At 40.8% G+C, this 19,266-nt stretch overlaps 1 protein-coding gene across 2 annotated transcripts in view; it reads left to right on the top strand.

The window, feature by feature from the left end:
- The window catches only part of xpo1b (exportin 1 (CRM1 homolog, yeast) b), a 34,539-nt gene that overhangs the window by 3,586 nt on the left and 11,687 nt on the right, over positions 1-19,266 (top strand). For both annotated transcript variants that reach the window (XM_056291309.1, XM_056291310.1), the window contains exons 4-22: positions 1,591-1,663; positions 2,969-3,030; positions 3,409-3,453; positions 4,416-4,597; positions 4,886-4,934; positions 5,035-5,154; positions 5,364-5,492; positions 5,604-5,762; positions 6,061-6,258; positions 7,528-7,666; positions 8,117-8,298; positions 9,668-9,824; positions 10,187-10,350; positions 10,539-10,673; positions 11,088-11,271; positions 11,788-11,894; positions 12,582-12,776; positions 15,683-15,851; positions 16,352-16,486. In XM_056291309.1, the coding sequence (XP_056147284.1) occupies positions 1,591-1,663; positions 2,969-3,030; positions 3,409-3,453; positions 4,416-4,597; positions 4,886-4,934; positions 5,035-5,154; positions 5,364-5,492; positions 5,604-5,762; positions 6,061-6,258; positions 7,528-7,666; positions 8,117-8,298; positions 9,668-9,824; positions 10,187-10,350; positions 10,539-10,673; positions 11,088-11,271; positions 11,788-11,894; positions 12,582-12,776; positions 15,683-15,851; positions 16,352-16,486 (2,584 nt within the window). The remainder of the gene's footprint in view (positions 1-1,590; positions 1,664-2,968; positions 3,031-3,408; positions 3,454-4,415; positions 4,598-4,885; positions 4,935-5,034; positions 5,155-5,363; positions 5,493-5,603; positions 5,763-6,060; positions 6,259-7,527; positions 7,667-8,116; positions 8,299-9,667; positions 9,825-10,186; positions 10,351-10,538; positions 10,674-11,087; positions 11,272-11,787; positions 11,895-12,581; positions 12,777-15,682; positions 15,852-16,351; positions 16,487-19,266) is intronic.

Below are 19,266 nucleotides of genomic sequence, written 5' to 3'. Positions count from 1 at the left end.
GAATTCTGCATTCAGTTTCCAGTTGTTTTTGTTTTTTTAAACGGTGCAAAATTTTAAAAGCACTCAAAAACATTTGGCTTTTTTGAAAATAACTTAAGTAATGATGATTTTTGAAGAAATGTAATGAATTCAAGTTGTGACTTTTTGATATTAATCACAATGTTCCATTATGTTTATGGCTTGTAATAGGAAGAAAAGGGGTGTGTCTTCCTGTGCATCTTGACACAGCTAGGCTTTGACGGCAGGCCTCCACAAGGTCTACCCTTTTTAAATTCCCTTTGACTGAATTCTGTTCATCCGTTTCTATTGCATCTGTTTCACTGGACAGAGGGAGGGTGCAGGCTGCAGTCAGTAGGATCCATTGTAGAAACATTAATTGACGACTCTTATTTCACCTGTAGGGATCATGGCTCCGCCCCCTCCCTCCTTTTTTTATAGTGCACCCCCATCGCTCCCCCTCCTCTCTGATCCCCTCAACACTTCCCCCAGGAACCTTTTAATGATGTGCTTCTGGCAGCAAAGAAAAGTTGCAAGGCATTTGGCAATTTTCCTGCTGATAGCTTCACTCTTACTACTTGTGACGTTTTCTTTGAGCACTGTTCGACAGTTAAAGGTGAAATGGAAAGATTCCTGAAGCATTTTCATGGCTACAAGCGACACCTGGTATTGATATGCAGTCAGTCTGCCCATCAGGGGATTTCACCTTTAATCTTCCCAGCATCCATTGTCTGCAGCACATAATTTACTCCCTTCCATACCCCACCCTTGCATTAACAACACTCTCTAATGCATCACATTCATTGTTTTAAAGTCATTGTACTCTTGATCAATGATCCCTACAGTTGAAACACTGTCAACCGAAATAACAGTAGATAAATAAGTACACTAACTTGTAAAGAAGTTCTTTGTTTTCATGCTTGACTATAGAGCACCAAGGAAATAATATAGGGCTTAACCTGTGGTTGGTCTTGCTGTTCCTTATGAGACACACCAGTTAAAGGGGACAACAGGTCTTAATCTCATCAAGGCCTGTGTTGTGGCTGATTTAGATTAAATCGTAATCTTCGTTGATGGCAATGAAAATTGGGTTGATTTTATTTATTTTTTCTCTTAATACTTTGCTTAGGATCATTTTAAAATGATTTGTATATCTATTGTATCTCCTAAGACAATTAGACTCAACCTGCTTATTATGTTCAGATTGCTCCAAGGCTACGTGTTTAGTTTTTTTTTTTTTTTTGTTTGTTTTTGTGTTTTTTGTGTTTTTTTTTTTTTTTTTTGCTATGTCTGCTGTTGTTTACCTTCTGGTGTGATGCTGGGAGAAACAGCAGGACTTCTGCAGGGTTCGAGTTTATTAGTTGTAGAGATTTTTTTTCAAAAAAAGGATAAAAAGCGAATGCTTCGTATGCTTAAAAAAATCTGCATGAAGAATGTGGTTGAGTCCTGTCCAATCTAGACATTTTAAAGAAGTTGTCTGGCTGGTACAGTTCATAGTCAAACTGTTGTAGGTTTGTATTTAAGATGCACAAAAGCTTTGTTACTCATTGTGACGGTTTGTTCCTGACGCCTCTCTCTCCTTGCCCATTACAGTACTATGCTCTTCAGATTCTGGAAACGGTTATCAAAACAAGATGGAAGATTCTGCCCAGGAATCAGTGTGAAGGTAATGTTTCAATCATGACATATTTGTGCTTCAGTCATCACAAGATACGTGCATTGTGGCTTGATACCCACGCCTTTTAACTGTTGTGACGTGCGGTTTCCAAGTTGAGCAGTATTCCCCCACTAAGCATGCTGGTTTGTTTTCTGCTCTGCTGGCTCCCACTGGCCACTGCAGAATGGATGGATTCTGCACTGAGGCAGTTTTCTAAGAGAGGAAATTGCCAAAACAAGCCAATACTGTTGGCCTTTAAAGCTGTCTGAATGGCATCTTAAAGGAAATGGAGGAACACTGGCTGTGGTTGCTGTCCCTCTGCTTTACACAGAGAAATCGAGTTTCTGTGTAAAAGAAGAAAATAGAAAAGAGGACTATCATGATAACTAAAATGAACTTTGTGCCAAGTTATTTAAAAAGTAAACTCACCCATTCATTCATTTAACGGGACTGTGATACTTTTTCTAAATTCTATTTTCTGGAACAAGTGCAACATGCCCCTTTTTCACGTAAATATGTCCTTTGTTGCCACCTACTGCTTAAGACTTGCTTTGCATTTTTTAACAAGATGGAACAATATAATTCACAGCTCTTATTCAAGTTCTTGATTATTAGTCATTTATCAGTTAAGATATCAATTTATGCAGTAAACAATAAGATTTTTCAGATCGGTTGACTATCCCCCCTCAATTTTTTTATTTTTTTTTTAATTCTGTTCCAAATTTCTTTTCCTTATTGACCTAAGACTTACCCACTTCTGACCGTAGATGCCTGACTTTTGTTCAAGTGGCAAACCCAGTGCAGGGCGACCGGCAAGTATGTCTTTTCCCCCCTTGTGTCAAGAGTATTGCTTCCGGCTCCGCCCGTTACATCCTACCACATACAGTGCTGTCAGAGGTCAGAATGGAAAGCATTAAGGCCAGGGAAAAGTAGGAAGAAACGCAATTTTTAAAGTGCTCTGCACACTTTGAGGTGCTTGAAATTGAAAATGTATGGGGAAATGTAACTTTACACTTAACTGTCTGAGATCCTGCCTGTATCCTTGTTCTGTCCTGCAGAATCTCAGTGGCATTTGCAATCCACATCAATGTATTTACCAACTGGAATTGTGAGGATATTTAAATATGAAAAGACCCTTTTTTTTAAAAGCAGAACTCTGATTGAATAGGTTTGGAAGAGGTAGCTAGTTTTAAGCTTTTTGACTGTTTGTGTCACTGAGTAACCTGCTGCAGGGAACTCGTCATGTCAGCATCGATTACATTTTTCAGTGCAGGTTAACGGCGTCATTTCCCTGGTTCCTTTGTTTGTATGCAGGAATTAAAAAGTATGTTGTTGGACTTATTATCAAGACTTCATCAGATGCATCAAATGTTGAGGTAAGATGAAATTTTGATTTTAAGTCGAAACTGAATTGAGTTACTGGAATTTATAATGCCAATATATTAATGTTGACACATTGAAAACTGATAATGGTGGAAGTGTGTTTGGTCAATAATGAAGCTATATAACAAATTTGGTAAGAATTCAACCATTTGTGAATGAATGACAGCGTGTGCTTTTCTAGTTCTGGGACACAAAGTGCTTTACAATGACATGGCCACATCACTTTACAGTATGGGTGGTCGCAGTGGGAATCAAACTCCAAACGCTGGGAGTATTCGTGCATTTTCTTGCACTAGCTAACCAGTGCAAGGGTAGGTACACCATTTTGGTTTGTTGTTTAACAATTATTTCTTGGCTTGTTTTTATTTCAGAAAGAAAAGGTGTACATTGGAAAATTGAACATGATTCTTGTTCAGGTAAGACTTTCTTGACTTGGACCAGTGGATACGTAGGTCTTGTTTCAAAATGAGCAATCCACAGTTAAAATGACCCTTTTAAGATGATAGCTAGCACAACTGAAACAAACTTACAAAAAGGATAGTAGGTGTCACAGGTCCTTGACTGAAGACATGGTAACATCTCATTTTTAGAGGTACTTAGAAACAATGAAGGGGGAAAATCGTGTTGAGGATTAAAACTTTTAAGATATTTGTTGAATTGGAGTGCCTTTAAATAGGTATTGATTTGTATGGGTTTGTTTCAGTCCTGGGCAATTCACTAAGTGCTAAGATTCACAGACCCATTGCTCAATCCAAGAACTGTGTTACAGTAGATTATTTCTAAATTTAGAATTTTCTCAACTTGATCTATAAGAAGCAGCTCGACCTCCAACCCTGTTGTAGTTCTTGAGGAAAACGCAAGGGATCTTGAGATTAGGAGTGCAAGAGATACTGCCTGACTGATTACAGTTGCATGAGTGACTTTGCATTAATGCCAATGAGAATGAGTCAGTGCCTGTGTCAGCTGAGCTAACATTGTTCTGGCCTTCAGGGATCAGCCACTGTGGTTCCTCAGATTCCACACTCCTCCCCTATCCTATCCTGCCCAGCATTGTATGCATGCAAAATGTTAATGTGTATGTGTACATGTACACCATATTTGTGAGTTCCTCGGTGCTTATGTAACTAGCATATCTGGCCTACTTGTTCATCACAGTGTTGTATTTTGCCACAATTTTACTGGTAATGTATGCTTAGTCATTCTACCTAGAAAACAGAGGAAGGCTCACATGTGCCATTTAAAATTTTAGAAAGTTTGTCACAGATCCGTCTTCGCTCTTTCTCCTGGTCCCCCCGTTTATAGGGGCATCGTTTTTGAGGCAGTTGTGACTCGGACAATGAGCCTTGTTAAACAAATGTGTGTACTCCTCTCTCTGTAGATCCTGAAGCAGGAGTGGCCCAAGCACTGGCCAACCTTTATCAGTGACATTGTAGGGGCGAGCCGCACCAGTGAAAGCCTTTGTCAGAACAACATGATCATCCTCAAGTTGCTCAGTGAAGAGGTCTTTGACTTCTCCAGTGGTCAGATGACCCAGGTCAAGGCCAAACATCTCAAAGACAGGTTAGTTTACTACATTCTACTGGGTCTCGGTATTACTTTTAAGTTATTTTAATTTTTTAGCATTTGAAATGTTTAGGAATTTATCTCGGTGACATTGTTTCAGACGACATCATTGCCGCTATGAAAAATGTTATCTACCGACACAGTGGAAAGACTACAGCACATTACTATAGTTTGAGGGAATGGTCAAAGACGCGCTTCAAATCTTTCTTGAGTCTGGAGATGAATAAAAACAAAAGTCTTCTGTCCTGTTATGTTTTTATTTATTGTTTGCTTTTTTTCCCCCAGCATGTGCAATGAATTCTCCCAGATATTTCAGCTTTGCCAGTTTGTTATGGTATGTGGAGTCTACTTCATTTATTTTCACCATTCTGCAATATCTGATCTGCTCATATCTGGTCATCAGTTAATTTGTCTTGTATTTGGTTGCATCCTAGGAGAATTCCCAGAATGCCCCCTTGGTACATGCTACACTAGAGACTCTTCTACGGTTTCTTAACTGGATTCCTCTGGGGTACATTTTTGAAACAAAACTCATCAGCACATTGGTATATAAGGTGTGTAGATGCAGTTCATGTGACATGTTGGTCTAAATCATGTTACTTGTGAGAATCAAGATTGTTTGAATATAAATTTTCTTACATTGGCTTTCTTAGCCATGCTGAAAAAAGCAACATGAAACGATAACTAAAGTAATCTTGACCAAACATTGAAACAATTTGTTCCAACAGTCTCTTACTCAACCTCTATATCTGCTGTTCATCAGTTCTTGAACGTCCCCATGTTCCGCAATGTGACACTGAAGTGCCTGACAGAAATTGCCGGTGTGAGTGTTAGCCAATATGAGGAACAGTTTGTCACCCTCTTCACTCTGACCATGTGTCAGCTCAAACAGGTGGGGTACCAACAGTTGTCAAAATCATTGTAACAGTGATATTTTCCTTTTATCGTGCACTCATAGTTGAACAGTTTTGGCAGAATTTCAGTCTTGTTTATCTCTTTGTAGATGCTTCCTCTTAACACCAACATTCGGCTGGCCTATGCCAACGGGAAGGATGACGAGCAGAACTTCATCCAGAACCTCAGTCTCTTCCTTTGCACCTTCCTCAAGGAGCATGGTCAGCTCATTGAGAAGCGGCTCAACCTCAGAGAAACATTAATGGAGGTAAGAGAGAATGCTGTTATTCTGTTACGTTAGTGTTACGGCCTAGTAGGATCCTTCTGGTAAGCATGGCATAATATGCTTTTCCATAATATCCTTGTATTTAGTTTGGCTACTGGACAATCGCAAATAAAATTGTTCTTATACATGGCGTGGTTCATTCAAACATCTGGTCACTTAATCTCATCTGTTGTCCTTGGATTATTTTTTTAAGACAGGCGTTTTTATTTTGTGCCATGGATACCCCATTTTCTAATTTGTCCCATCCATGGCCTTGTTCTTTCCTTTTGTCTTCTTCCAGGCACTCCACTACATGCTTCTGGTGTCAGAGGTGGAGGAGACGGAGATCTTCAAAATTTGCTTGGAGTACTGGAACCATCTGGCAGCCGAGCTCTACAGGGAGAGCCCCTTCTCCACCTCCACTTCCCCTCTGCTCTCCGGCAACCAGCACTTTGACGTGCCACCTCGCAGACAGCTATACCTTCCTGTGCTCTCTAAGGTACAGCAGACATAATTGTATATTGTTGTCAGTTTATTGTTTAATAAATATGATTTACAAGAAGTAATTGATTTTTTTTTAAACATCACTCCTGGGCTACATACATTTAAAAGAGATACTGCGGTCACGTGGCGATGATGTCATGCAACTGCGGTGCATGTGCTTCAACCAATCACTGCTAAATTAGGGGCAGACTGCGTTTTCAGTGACAAGTAGACCAAATCAGAAACAGACCTGACATTCAAGCCCCAGTTTATAATCACCTCAACTAACTTTTTATGCTAAGAAACTCCATACATCACAAATCCCCAGAAGAGCAGAAAAGGTAATTTAACAAAGAAACTCAGAAATACCATGTGACCAGAGTATCTCTTTAAAGAGAGATTGTCACACCTTTATTCAGCGATCTTGAACATGGATGGTCAACTGGCACTAGCAAGGCTTTGAAAATCAATGTTTTTATTGAACTGATAGTTGTGGTAGTACCCTACTGCGACGACTACTACTACTACTACTTTCGGCTGCTCCCGTTAGGGGTCGTCACAGCGTATCATCTGTTTGTGGTAGTACCCATCAGAGACAAATGAGACAACTGAGACTAATGCTCTATCAGACTATCGGCATTACTAGCGCTAGATTTATATCCATGCACTTTATTCTAATGAACTGGAAATATTGTATTACAACGAGACAGTGAGACTTAAGACTTGTGGTGTCAAAATGGGCAGCATTTATTCAGTTTGGGAAACCCACAAAGCATTTGGTCTACAAGACACATAAGAAGCTGGCACCAGTCAAGTGACAGGTGGTTTTCGAGTTGCTGCCAAGAAAGTTATTAGTTACAGAAGGACCCTCTTGATGACAATCGGCAGTCATCAAAGGACATCTAACTTTAGACACTGAAAGAAAATTAACAGTGCTGACTTTTTTTAATCATTGCATAACTCTCAATAGCCCTTCATGCGTTACTGGCCATAATGTGCATCCCTGATACTTAGGTGACCTGTGCATTGTAATGTCAAAATCTGAACACTTAGTGACTCATTTGCTGCATTTTTGATCATAGCTTAGAGAGTCTGGCTGTTTGAATACATTCAGTGAACTACTTGGTGTGTGTGTGTGTGTGTGTGTGTGTGTGTGTGTGTGTGTGTGTGTGTGTGTGTGTGTGTGTGTGTGTGTGTGTGTGTGTGTGTGTGTGTGTGTGCGCGCGCGCGCGCGCGTCATTAGCTTCATTTGTGCATACTGACAAGTGTTTATCCTCTGTGGCAGGTGCGTCTACTGATGGTGAGTCGGATGGCAAAGCCAGAGGAAGTGTTAGTGGTAGAGAATGACCAGGGGGAGGTAGTCAGAGAGTTCATGAAGGACACAGATTCCATCAACCTCTACAAGAACATGAGGGAAACCCTGGGTAAGGCTTGGTGTTGGGGTAGCCTAGGGCCCTTACCCACTGCTAATTGTCAACATTTTCCCTTTTTGTACCCAGTAATACCCACCGAGCAACAGTGCTCAAATGAACAAATGCGACAACAACCCTTTAAAATGCATTTTTTTCTCTAATTTCCTTGTTCTTTTAACTTGTGTCTGTTCCCAGTCAGTTGTTCATTTGAAATGCACACACTCAAAAAACGTATTACACTCAAAAACAACCTACTGAACAACAACATATCACACAATTGGAGGGATAGGGATTTATGTTGAAGCTTCTGTTAAGGAGCAGAGGGTTCATCCTTTGTGAGTCCTCTTTTTAGTTCCTTGTAATGTTGATTATTCTAAGACAATTCTACAATTGCACTCATTGTAAGTCATTGTGGGGAAAACAAAAGCTGTAATGGAACTAATTACTCTTGTCGCCCTGCAGTTTACTTGACACATTTGGACTATGCGGACACGGAGCGCATCATGACAGAGAAGCTCCACAACCAGGTGAACGGAACTGAATGGTCCTGGAAGAACCTCAATACATTGTGCTGGGCTATCGGCTCCATCAGTGGGGCCATGCACGAAGAGGATGAAAAGAGGTTCCTGGTCACAGTCATTAAGGTAGGAGCACTGGACTTACCGTGCCAGTCCTAGACTCATATCTGGAGCAGTTTAGACTGATATTGCAGTCAGGTGTGGATGGGCAAATGCTGAGTACATTTGGTTGTCCTCTGGGCAACCAAGCAACCCAATATTTAGCAACCAGGCACCTTCCTGGTTGTTTAGGATTAGCTGCTAATGCTAAGCTCTGCATCGACTGTTGTTTGACTCCTTGATGACAAATTTATCTTAACATTCTGTAACATTGCTACAACATTTGGAACGTGAAGGGCGATTGTAGTGCAAATCCTACATACTAGTTATACCTGATTCCTGATTTCTCACCTTTTTATATCAATGTAATTTTTGTTGTGTTATATTGCATTACACATGAGCTAGTATGTCGACAACAGTTCAGTGAAATGTGCCATCCCACCTACTGAAGCGGGAGCCTATTAAAATCCCTAATAATTAGTTTACGGCAAGTAATATTTCCATTTGTTACCACCATGGTTCATTACCGAGTGAACACAGCACTTAAAAATGAACCAAGGCGAACATTTTTGAGTGTCTTCTGGATTTAGTGTGGTTGAGGTTTGGTTGCCTCAGCCTGGGACAAGCTGCTTGTCGCAGTTGCCTGCGTAGCTGATTTGTTGAGCCCTGGCAGTTATTGAGTTACTAGTTTGACAGACAAACTTTAATAATCTTTGCCTTGACACATGCTCAATAATCCAGGTAATATCAAAGAAGGTCGAATCAGCTTGTATCTGTCAGTAAACATTGTATCCAGATTAACTAATTCAGCCTTCTTTGCTTTAATAATCTTGTATTTCTTTTAAAAAATCTTTGTTTTTAAAAACCTCAATTAAGCAATATTTTCCTTAAGGCCTTCAGAGTTGTAAACAAGTAATGTCAAACAGCGTACCTTCTAGTTGCCCATTTAGTGGTTTGAAACTGGATTAGAGAATAATTCTGAATCCCACTGACTTCAATTAGTACCGCTAAAAGATGCCAACTGAAGGCTGTTGACAGTTTCCCTTAAAAGAATTTGGTATTGACACTTGGTCAGTGGTCAGTCAGTATGAATCAAAAGAATTGCAAATTTCCCGTTTGTTTTTTGTTTGTTTTTTTTGACAGGAGAAACGATCAGATTGACATGCATACAAGTCTGTTAAGAGTGATTAGTACCACTGTTTCTCATGTTCACGAAAGAATTAAAGAGGAATGTTACATGAGCCTTGTTCCAAGTTCAAGTCTAAGTTGAGCTAAAAGAGCATGTGCTAGTAGCTCAGAGCTAGTAACATAACTTGGTGACATATTTGAATGACAATACATTTCATGCACTGTACTCTTGCTAGCATGTCCCTCAGACTGTGTGTACGTGTCTCAGGATCTGCTGGGTCTCTGCGAGCAGAAAAGAGGAAAAGACAACAAGGCCATCATCGCCTCCAACATCATGTACATCGTAGGCCAGTATCCACGGTTTCTCAGAGCCCACTGGAAGTTCCTCAAGACCGTGGTTAACAAGCTCTTTGAGTTCATGCATGGTGAGTGTCGGAAAGAGAAAGAATGGGGAGGGGATACTACGCTTTTGCATAACTGCAGTTAAGTCATAAAATATCTTGTAGTTGAAATCTATTTTAGAAAGCCTCAAGCTCCTAAACAAAAGTATTTTTTGAAGAGATGTGAGCTTAGGAATTTTGGTTTTGGTAAAAAAAAATATTTTAACATAAATAACCATAAACTAAAGATATAAAGATTAGTTTGTTATTGTTCTTTCTGTCTCATTCATGTATCATTCAGTTTTGAGCAAAATAAAAATGGCATCTCATATTTTGCCAGTATGACACAAATTGTGTGCGTGTGCGCGCGTTATTGACTCACCATTTTCTCTTCTGACTCCAACCAGAGACCCACGATGGTGTACAGGACATGGCATGTGACACCTTCATTAAGATAGCCCAGAAGTGTCGGCGCCACTTTGTCCAGGTTCAGGTGGGCGAGGTGATGCCGTTCATCGATGAGATACTCAACAACATCAACACCATCATCTGTGACCTTCAGCCACAGCAGGTTAGAACATGGACCCGCATACTTTCAATTACTTTTTTTTCCTTTTTTCTTTTTCTTTTTTGCACAGCCTTACTTAATTTACAGAGAAACACTATTTTTTTTCTTATAAATTTGCACAATTATCTCGTTTGCTGTTACTTAATAAGGGTTACATGCTGACAATTATTTATTTTTTGGGGTGTCTCCAGGTACACACGTTCTATGAGGCAGTGGGCTATATGATAGGGGCTCAGACAGACCAGGCTGTTCAAGAGCACCTAATTGAGAAATACATGCTACTACCCAATCAGGTGTGGGACAGCATTATCCAGCAGGCCACTAAGGTAAGAGACAGATCTTCTGCTATGACTAATGAAACAGATGCTTTCTTTTTAACCATATAATTTGACACCATTGTTACCCAATGGCTGTTCTTATCTCTATTGAGGTCATTAAGTTTTTCAATATGGTGGAGATGACAAGTTCTGTGCTTTTACAATCTGTTTTCTCTGCAAAATATTACCAACAACTGCACCCTGTCATTTTTAAAGCAAAAAGACTTTTTATTTTAAGTTTCAACCAACTTAAATTTCAAAGGAATGATTTTTAAGCTTTAGCAACAGAAGCCCCTCACCTGCGTTTCCACACCTACCCAAAGGGAGAACACGTCGAGAGGAGAAAAACACCAGAAGAAAACATCAGTGTTGATTTTTAACCCTCTCCATTCCTCTTCCTGCTGTCCATTGCTTGGCCTCCAGAATGTGGACATCTTGAAGGATCCAGAGACGGTGAAACAGCTGGGCAGCATCCTGAAGACCAATGTCAGGGCCTGTAAGGCTGTCGGGCACCCATTTGTCATCCAGCTAGGACGGATCTACCTGGACATGCTCAACGTCTACAAGTGCCTCAGTGAAAATATCTCTGCTGCCATCCAGACAAATGGTAAGCATGGGGAGGGAGCTCTGTGTGGGTATGGGAGTGTTTGTAGGCCTCGAAATCAACACAAGCTGCCAGCCATAAGCAGGTAAAAATTGATACATGCAAGTGGTTTTGTCTATTAAAATCACCCTTTTGACAGGGAGCTTGCCCATGTTCATTCCTGCGGTAATAAAAATATTTTTGTTGCTTGGAAAATTTATTTGGATGGTGAAATTCTCTGTTACGTATACTATGGCCTGCTGATGTAGAAATGTAAACTGGAAAATGTTTAGAAATGTAGAATAAATGAAGGTAGGTATGCAACGCACAAGCCATCATTTAGTGCTTTTTGTAAAGTTCCTTTAAAACCATTGATGTGATACAGCCTTCACTGAATTTCATGCGACCCTGGTTCTCTGATTCCAGTAGATAACTCAGGAAAAACACTGCTGTCCCAATGCTCACGTTTAGGCAAGCATTTGTACTGTTGTCTATAACTTGCACTCAGACGTCCTTATGCTTCTCTGCTTGGGATTGCAGGTGAGATGGTCACCAAACAGCCCTTGATCCGGAGTATGAGGACTGTGAAACGAGAGACGCTGAAGCTGATCTCAGGCTGGGTTAGCCGATCAAACGACCCACAGATGGTGAGATACAGCTGTAAAATGCCTGGGATGTGGCAACACATCCCTGCTGTAAGATGGTTAATGAAAAGGTTTTGATTTATTTCTGTGAATGCTGGATTCATAGATTTTCCCCTTCGTACAGAGGACATTGATAAGACTGGGATTGATTTTTCTCAGGCATTGGCAGAGATGCATAATTTTATTCACTTTGTCCTTAAAAGAGACCCCGCTCTTTAGCCAACAACGATTGACAGTAGAAAAGATGATCGACTCATCCAGCTGGTATTTTTAGATCAGCGCCTTCATTTCAGCAAATCCCAACTAGGCCGTTTGCTGGTTCAGCTGCATGTTTTTGTTCAGCGTGACAATTCAAATTCATAGTTTCAGTTGTTGAATCCAGGACTGGTGATTTTCTAGTGTTTTGAAACATGTATGAGAAATGTTTGAGCTACAATAGCCAAAAAAAAAACCGAAACATTGAAAGCAAAATGGAAGAAATCAACATGCAAAATATCATTTCTGATTCTGTTTGAACTGAGAGGAGATCAAAAACCATTCCTAAACAAACACAAATGATAGTCTTAGAGCAAATTTTGAAGACTTGGGGTTCTTTAGGTTCTCTTATGATGACCTGAATCTTTATCCTACCTGCCTGGGTTTTTGGTATGCACAGACTGATTTCTTCTAATTTGCGCTTACACGCATCAGGTGGGGGAGAACTTTGTACCACCACTGCTGGATGCCGTCCTCATTGACTACCAGCGCAATGTTCCCGCTGCGCGTGAGCCTGAGGTCCTCAGCACCATGGCGACCATTGTCAACAAGCTGGGAGGACACATAACCACTGAAATCCCCCAGATCTTCGATGCTGTCTTCGAGTGCACCCTCAACATGATCAACAAGGTGGGGCTGCTGTGACCTGTATGCCACTTTCAATAAGTTATCTATTCGTGGGTTAAAAGAAAACATTGTGGTGACGTTTTAAAACAGGGGTTTTATATATATATATATGTGTGTGTGTGTGTGTGTGTATATACATATATATATATATATATATATATATATATATATAGTTTTTATTAATTTATTGAGACTTGGAGTGTGTACAAACAACAAATTGAGACCTCTGGTGCTTCATTGCACCATTTTATTTACTGCTATTGACTCAAACAGTCTGGTGAGGTGTAGGGCAGTATAGTTGCATACCAGCGAAGGAGACGTGATCCTTTATTCCCGCACAGGAAATGACGCTCGCTAAAAGGCGTGATTAAAAATGAACGCAGGATCTTGAGTGTTTTTTGTTCTTCAGCAGTGGCTTGTTGGTGGTAGAGGTTGCAGTCTGTTCCTGAAGAAAAAAAAAATCTAAAATCCTGCGTTCATTTTTATCATGCCTCGTAGCAAGTGTCATTTCAAAGAAACAGTCACGTCTCATTTGGTAATTTAATAAAACAAATTTACACAATGACGCTTTAAAGACATTGCAATATTTTAAAGCCTTACTTTTATTTTTGTTTTACCTTCTTTACCCAAATGTGCAAACATGAAACGGCTATTAGCCAGTTAGCAGACTAAAAGCTTATTGTCATCAAGGATGGAAAACTTATAGGGGCGCTCATGTTATAATTTGAAATGAAGCATAAAGAATGATAGAAAATACAAAGACAGAAGACAGATGATTGGACAGTGATAATGGGAAGTATTGGAAGAGCCGACTTACCTTAGACTGATCATTAAAAGCATCAATGTGTTAGAGAAATCACGTTATTCCAAACCATGTCAACACTTTAACTGATGATACAATTGATTGCTCAACATAATCGGGGTATTGGTTATAAACAGTCTTTCAGGGGAGAAATCGAACCTAAATAGCTTTCTCTTGATCTCTTTCACACATGAAAGTTGGCTTGAGATAAAACCTCAACATCACTGACCCTTTTTCAGTGTACAAAAATACAAGCCCCCACCACCAGGTTACATATTAATTTATTATTCTTGGATTTTATTTACATTGTGTATTTAATTGATTTTGATAGTGATATGTGTTTTTCTCTGTAAAAATGTGTTATGAATGAGAATGCCCCAAAAAGTTAAAATATTTTTTTCCCGGGGAAAAATTGTTTTTGAATAATGCATTATAAGTATTTACACTTTTTTCAGAATCGGAATCATGTTTATTGGGCATATAGGTTTGCACAAACATGGAATTTTACTCCGGTTTTGTGGCTCTCTGTGTACTTAACATAGAATTACAACACAACAATCTTCAGCTATACACTATATGTACGAAAGTATTGGGACACACCTCTTAATCACTGAATTCAGGTGTTTCAGTCAGACCCATTGCCACAGGTGTATAAAATCCAGCAGCTAGCCATGCAGTCTGCATTTACAAACATTTGTGAAAGAATGGGTCGTTCTGAAGAGCTCAGTGAATTCAAGTGTGGTACTGTCATAGGATGCCACCTTTGCAATAAGTCAGTCCATAAAATTTCTTCCCTGCTAGATATTCCACGGTCAACTGTAAGTGGTATTATTGAAAAGTGGAAGTGTTTAGGAACAACAGCAACACAGCCACGAAGTGGCAGACTGCATAAAGTCACACAGCGGGGTCAATGAGTGCTGAGGTGCATAGTGCGTAAAAGTCTCCCAACACTCTGTTGACTCAATAACTGCAGAGTTCCAAACTTCCTCTGGCATTAACATCAGCACAAAAACTGTGCGCCGGGAGCTTCATGGAATGGGTTTCCATGGCCGAGCAGCTGCGTGCAAGCCTTACATCACCAAGCACAATGCCAAGTGTTGGATGGAATGGTGTAAAGCACGCTGCCACTGGACTCTGGAGTAGTGGAAATGTGTTCTGTGGAATGACTAATCACGCTTCTCTGTCTGGCAGTCTGATGGACGAGTCTGGGTTTAGCGGATGCCAGGAGAACGTTACCTGCCTGACTGCATTGTGCCAACTGTAAAGTTTGGTGGAGGAGGGCTAACGGTATGGGGTTGTTTTTCAGGGGTTGGGCTACGCCCCTTAGTTCCAGTGAAGGGAAATCTTAATGTTTCAGCATGCCAAGACATTTTGGACAATTCTATGCTTCCAACTTTGTGGGAACAGTTTGGGGAGGGCCCTTTTCTGTTCCAGCATGACAATGCACAAAGCAAGGTCCATTAAGACATGGTTGGGTGAGTTTGGTGTAGAAGAACTTGACTGGCCCGCACAGAGCCCTGACCTCAACCCCATCGAACACCTTGGGATGAACTAGAACGGAGATTGCGAGCCAGGTCTTCTCATCCAGCATCAGTCCCTGACCTCACAAATGCTCTTCTGGATGAATGGGCAAAAATTCCCACAAACGCACTCCAAAATCTTGTGGAAAGCCTTCCCAGAAGAGTGGAAGCTTTTATAGCTGCAAAGGGGGGACCAACTAGATATTAATGCCTATGGATTTAGAGTGGGATGTCATAAAAGCTCCTATAGGTGCAACGGCCAGGTGTCCCAATACTTTTGTACATATAGTGTATATACACAAGGATTGACTATATTATATACAGACGAAATAAGAGGTGATACGGTGCAATGGTGCGGAGAATATATCAGAGATGCTGAAATAGATGTTGGTAGGTTACTTAAATACATGCCTAAGGTAGATGGACATCACAGAGCATACCAATATATGTACAGTACAGTATATACAAAATGGTTGGATTTATTGACAATGTTAAGCATTCATTTGAATGACAGCCCACAGAAAGAAACTTTTTCATTATTTTATTTTTGATATTTTAAAATACTGAGGGGTTTTATTATTTCACAGAACTTTGAGGAGTATCCAGAACACAGAACCCATTTCTTCTACCTACTTCAAGCGGTTAACTCCCACTGCTTCCCTGCATTCCTCGCTATCCCACCTGCCCAGTTCAAACTTGTGTTGGACTCCATTATCTGGGCCTTCAAACACACTATGAGGAATGTGGCTGACACTGGTGAGACTGACGGGGACCCACATTCACATAAAGAGAACTTGTCCATCTATGGGCAAGTCAAAAGATAAAATTACATCTTTATTTACTGACAATACATTGTTTTACGTTTCCTCCATGTGGAATTTGGCAAGTTAAATCAGCAGTGGTTATGAAATGTTTACAGATGTTGGTGTGGGGTATAACTTGGCAGTACCGTTGCACTATGTAATATTCATATCAAGGTCTTTATATATTACTGGTCTTGACAATCTTTGGCCAATTGTCAGCATTTTTGGTCAGAAAATTAAATTTATCTCACACGTGTATATAAAATGGATCAGTATTGATAACACAACTAAGTCTTATTAGTTGTGAATTGTGACTTCTTGTACAGAATATCTTTTTTGTGTGGGGGAGTAGGGGTGGCCAAGGTCCCCTAAATCCCTAAAATTCAGGTCATATTTTAAGATTCTATACTTTGTCCATTGTGTTGGGAGCTGAATATCTCTGTTTGTCCCTAGGTCTTCAGATTCTCTACACGCTACTTCAGAATGTGGCCCAGGAAGAAGCAGCAGCACAAAGTTTCTACCAGACATATTTCTGTGACATCTTACAACACATCTTCTCAGTGGTCACAGATACTTCACACACTGCTGGTGAGTTAATGCTGTTTGGACCCATTAAACTACTCTGGGATTTATGAGAGTAAAATATTACTGCAGAGGTGTTCTCGAGTGATATGTTGTCGAGAAGACTTTATGCATACTCAATAATCCTGGTAAGGAAATTACAGAGAGTTGAATCAGTTCATCTGGACACAGTGTTTATTGAGGGAAAGGTTTCATCACTCATCTAAGTGACTTCTTCAGTCTCAACTGACTGCAGGTATCCCCACCCTTATAAACAATAAAGTGGCATCACAACCAAAAACAATGATTGGGTTCATATGCAAATTGCTGTGACCATTAACTAGAGTTACAATGGCCATGTGTACTGTAGTGGCCAACTTTTATATGGAGGAAGTGGAAAAGAGGGCTCTGATGTACTATCCAGGGACACCACCTGAAAATCCCAAGACGTACCACATTTCACCGATCACATGGACAACCATATCAAGTTCACCAGAGAGGATGTGAAAGATGACAGCTTAGCCTTCTTGGACTGTAAAATTGCAATTGGTGATGGGGACATTTGATTGTTGATGTTTACCCTAAACCAAAACAAACTGATCAGTACTTAAGGTCTGACTCATCACCCAGTGAAACACAAAGTAGTAGTCATCAGGACGCTGTACCCCGAGCTGATGATGTCTCCACCGACACAGCAGCCGGGGAAGGGGAGAAATCCCACATTAAACAGGCCCTGGTAAAGTGTGGTTATCCTAACTGGGAATTTGTCAAAGCATGAAGATGCCCAAGCAGTGCACCAGCCAATCGAAGTTTGCGGAGAAGGACAACAGCTGCCTAAGCTTAAACCAGTGGTGATTCCATATGTGGCAGGAGGGTCAGAACAGTTGAGACGCTTGCAGTCCAAACACCACCTCTCAGTTGCTTTCAAACCCCAAAACACGCTATGCCAAAAATTGGTCCACCCCAAGGATCAAGTCCCCTGGCACAAACAGAGCTATATAGTGGATGCTGTTAGGTGCCAGGAGGACTGCCATGACTTGTACATCAGGGAAACCAAACAGACGGTGGCCAAGAGGATGGCACAACACAAGAGCTAACACGTCAGGCCAGGACTCCACAGTCTACACCATCTACAGACCAGTGACCACTGTTTCAAGGGTGAGGATGTGCACATCCTTGATAGGGAGCAACGCTGGTTTGAACGGAGAGTCAAATTCCCCTTTTCCACTACATGGTACGGGCTCCATTAGTGGAAAGTACCGGCATTTTGGTAACTGTTAATTCAATTCAATTTTATTTGTATAGCCCAATATCACAAATTACAAATTTGCCTCAGTGGGCTAAACAGCAACACAACATCCCGTCCTTAGACCCTCTCCTCGGATAAGGAACAACTCCCTAAAAAAAAAAAACCTTTAACAGGGAGAAAAAATAGGAAGAAACCTCAGGGAGAGCAACAGAGGAGGGATCTCTCTCCCAAGACAGACAGCGTGCAATAGATGTTGTGTTCACGCATTTTACATAATACAACATTGAAAGAGGATCACAGAATTATAATGGACATAAAATTTATGAAGAATATGATGCACAGGATGCCAAGCAGTGTCCAGATGCCAACGGAACAGTCCAGGACCCAAGCCATGCGACCAGCATCATCATGTAATGAGAAAAACTTAGGTGAGGAGTGGAAGGGCAGGCAGCATCCAAATGGCGACCACCATCACCACGGAGACCTGGGAGGAGAACTGACTGCACATGCATGCAAGAGAGACTCACATGACACCATTCAAACACAGAAAAAGAGAAAGGAGAAGACATCATTCAGAGAGAGAGAAAAGACATGTTAGAGAAGAGAACAAATGCAATAGTCATTAGCCATAATCAATTAAGTCATCAATTAGTCATAATCTATACTCGATAATCTTGTCGGCAGAACAGTGGTTGGTAAATTCATTGAGACAGAAAACCAACCCGCCATCCAGTACAGGTTGTGAAGCACTAAACTTAAAGGCAACTAATTGTAAACTAAGGCAAACAGATGAGTTTTAAGTTTGGATTTAAAGGACTCAACAAACTCTTGATGTCTGATGGCAGCAGGCAGGTTATTCCACAACAATGGAGGCCGATAGGAAAAGGCCCTGCCACCAGCTGACTTCTTTTAACTTTGGGTACACACAGGAGCCCTGTATTTTGAGAACGAAGAGCTCGAGATGGCATGTACGGTTTAAGGAGATCAGACAGGTAAGATGGGGCAAGCCCATTAAGGATTTTATAAGTCAGCAGAAGCACCTTGTATTCTGATCTAACATGGATAGGATGCCAGTGAAGGGAGACAGGAATTGGTGTAATATGGTCAAATTTCCTAGTTTTAGTTAGGATTCTAGCAGCAGCATTCTGAACCATCTGAAGAATTTTAGTACTAGAATGTGGCAGACCTGAGAACAGAACATTACAGTAATCAAGTCTGGATGAAACAAATGCATGTATTAGAGTCTCTGCGTCAGCCATGGAGAGAAAAGACCGAATTTTAGCTATGTTACGTAAGTGAAAAAAGGCAGTCTTGGTGATTTCTTTAATGTGCTTATCAAAGGAAAGGCTGGGGGCTGCTCTAGTGGCCGAGTGGAATAAACCGCCGTTCTTGCAATCCGCTCGTCATGTGGCTGGGAGGTTCGTATCCCAGACTCGCCGTAACCGGTCACGACCAGAGCGTCCATGGGGTAAGGCATTCATTAGGCCACCCTTACCCGAGGGATAGTGGGTGTAGATCGGTGTAGTGTTCGGGGACTCGTCGTTCTCCAACGACCCCT

This window comes from Lampris incognitus, chromosome 13 (assembly GCF_029633865.1).
Source record: "Lampris incognitus isolate fLamInc1 chromosome 13, fLamInc1.hap2, whole genome shotgun sequence".
Taxonomy (NCBI): domain Eukaryota; kingdom Metazoa; phylum Chordata; class Actinopteri; order Lampriformes; family Lampridae; genus Lampris; species Lampris incognitus.
The sequence above is the reverse complement of the archived record's forward strand: the minus strand, read 5'-3'. Positions and strand labels throughout refer to the sequence as shown.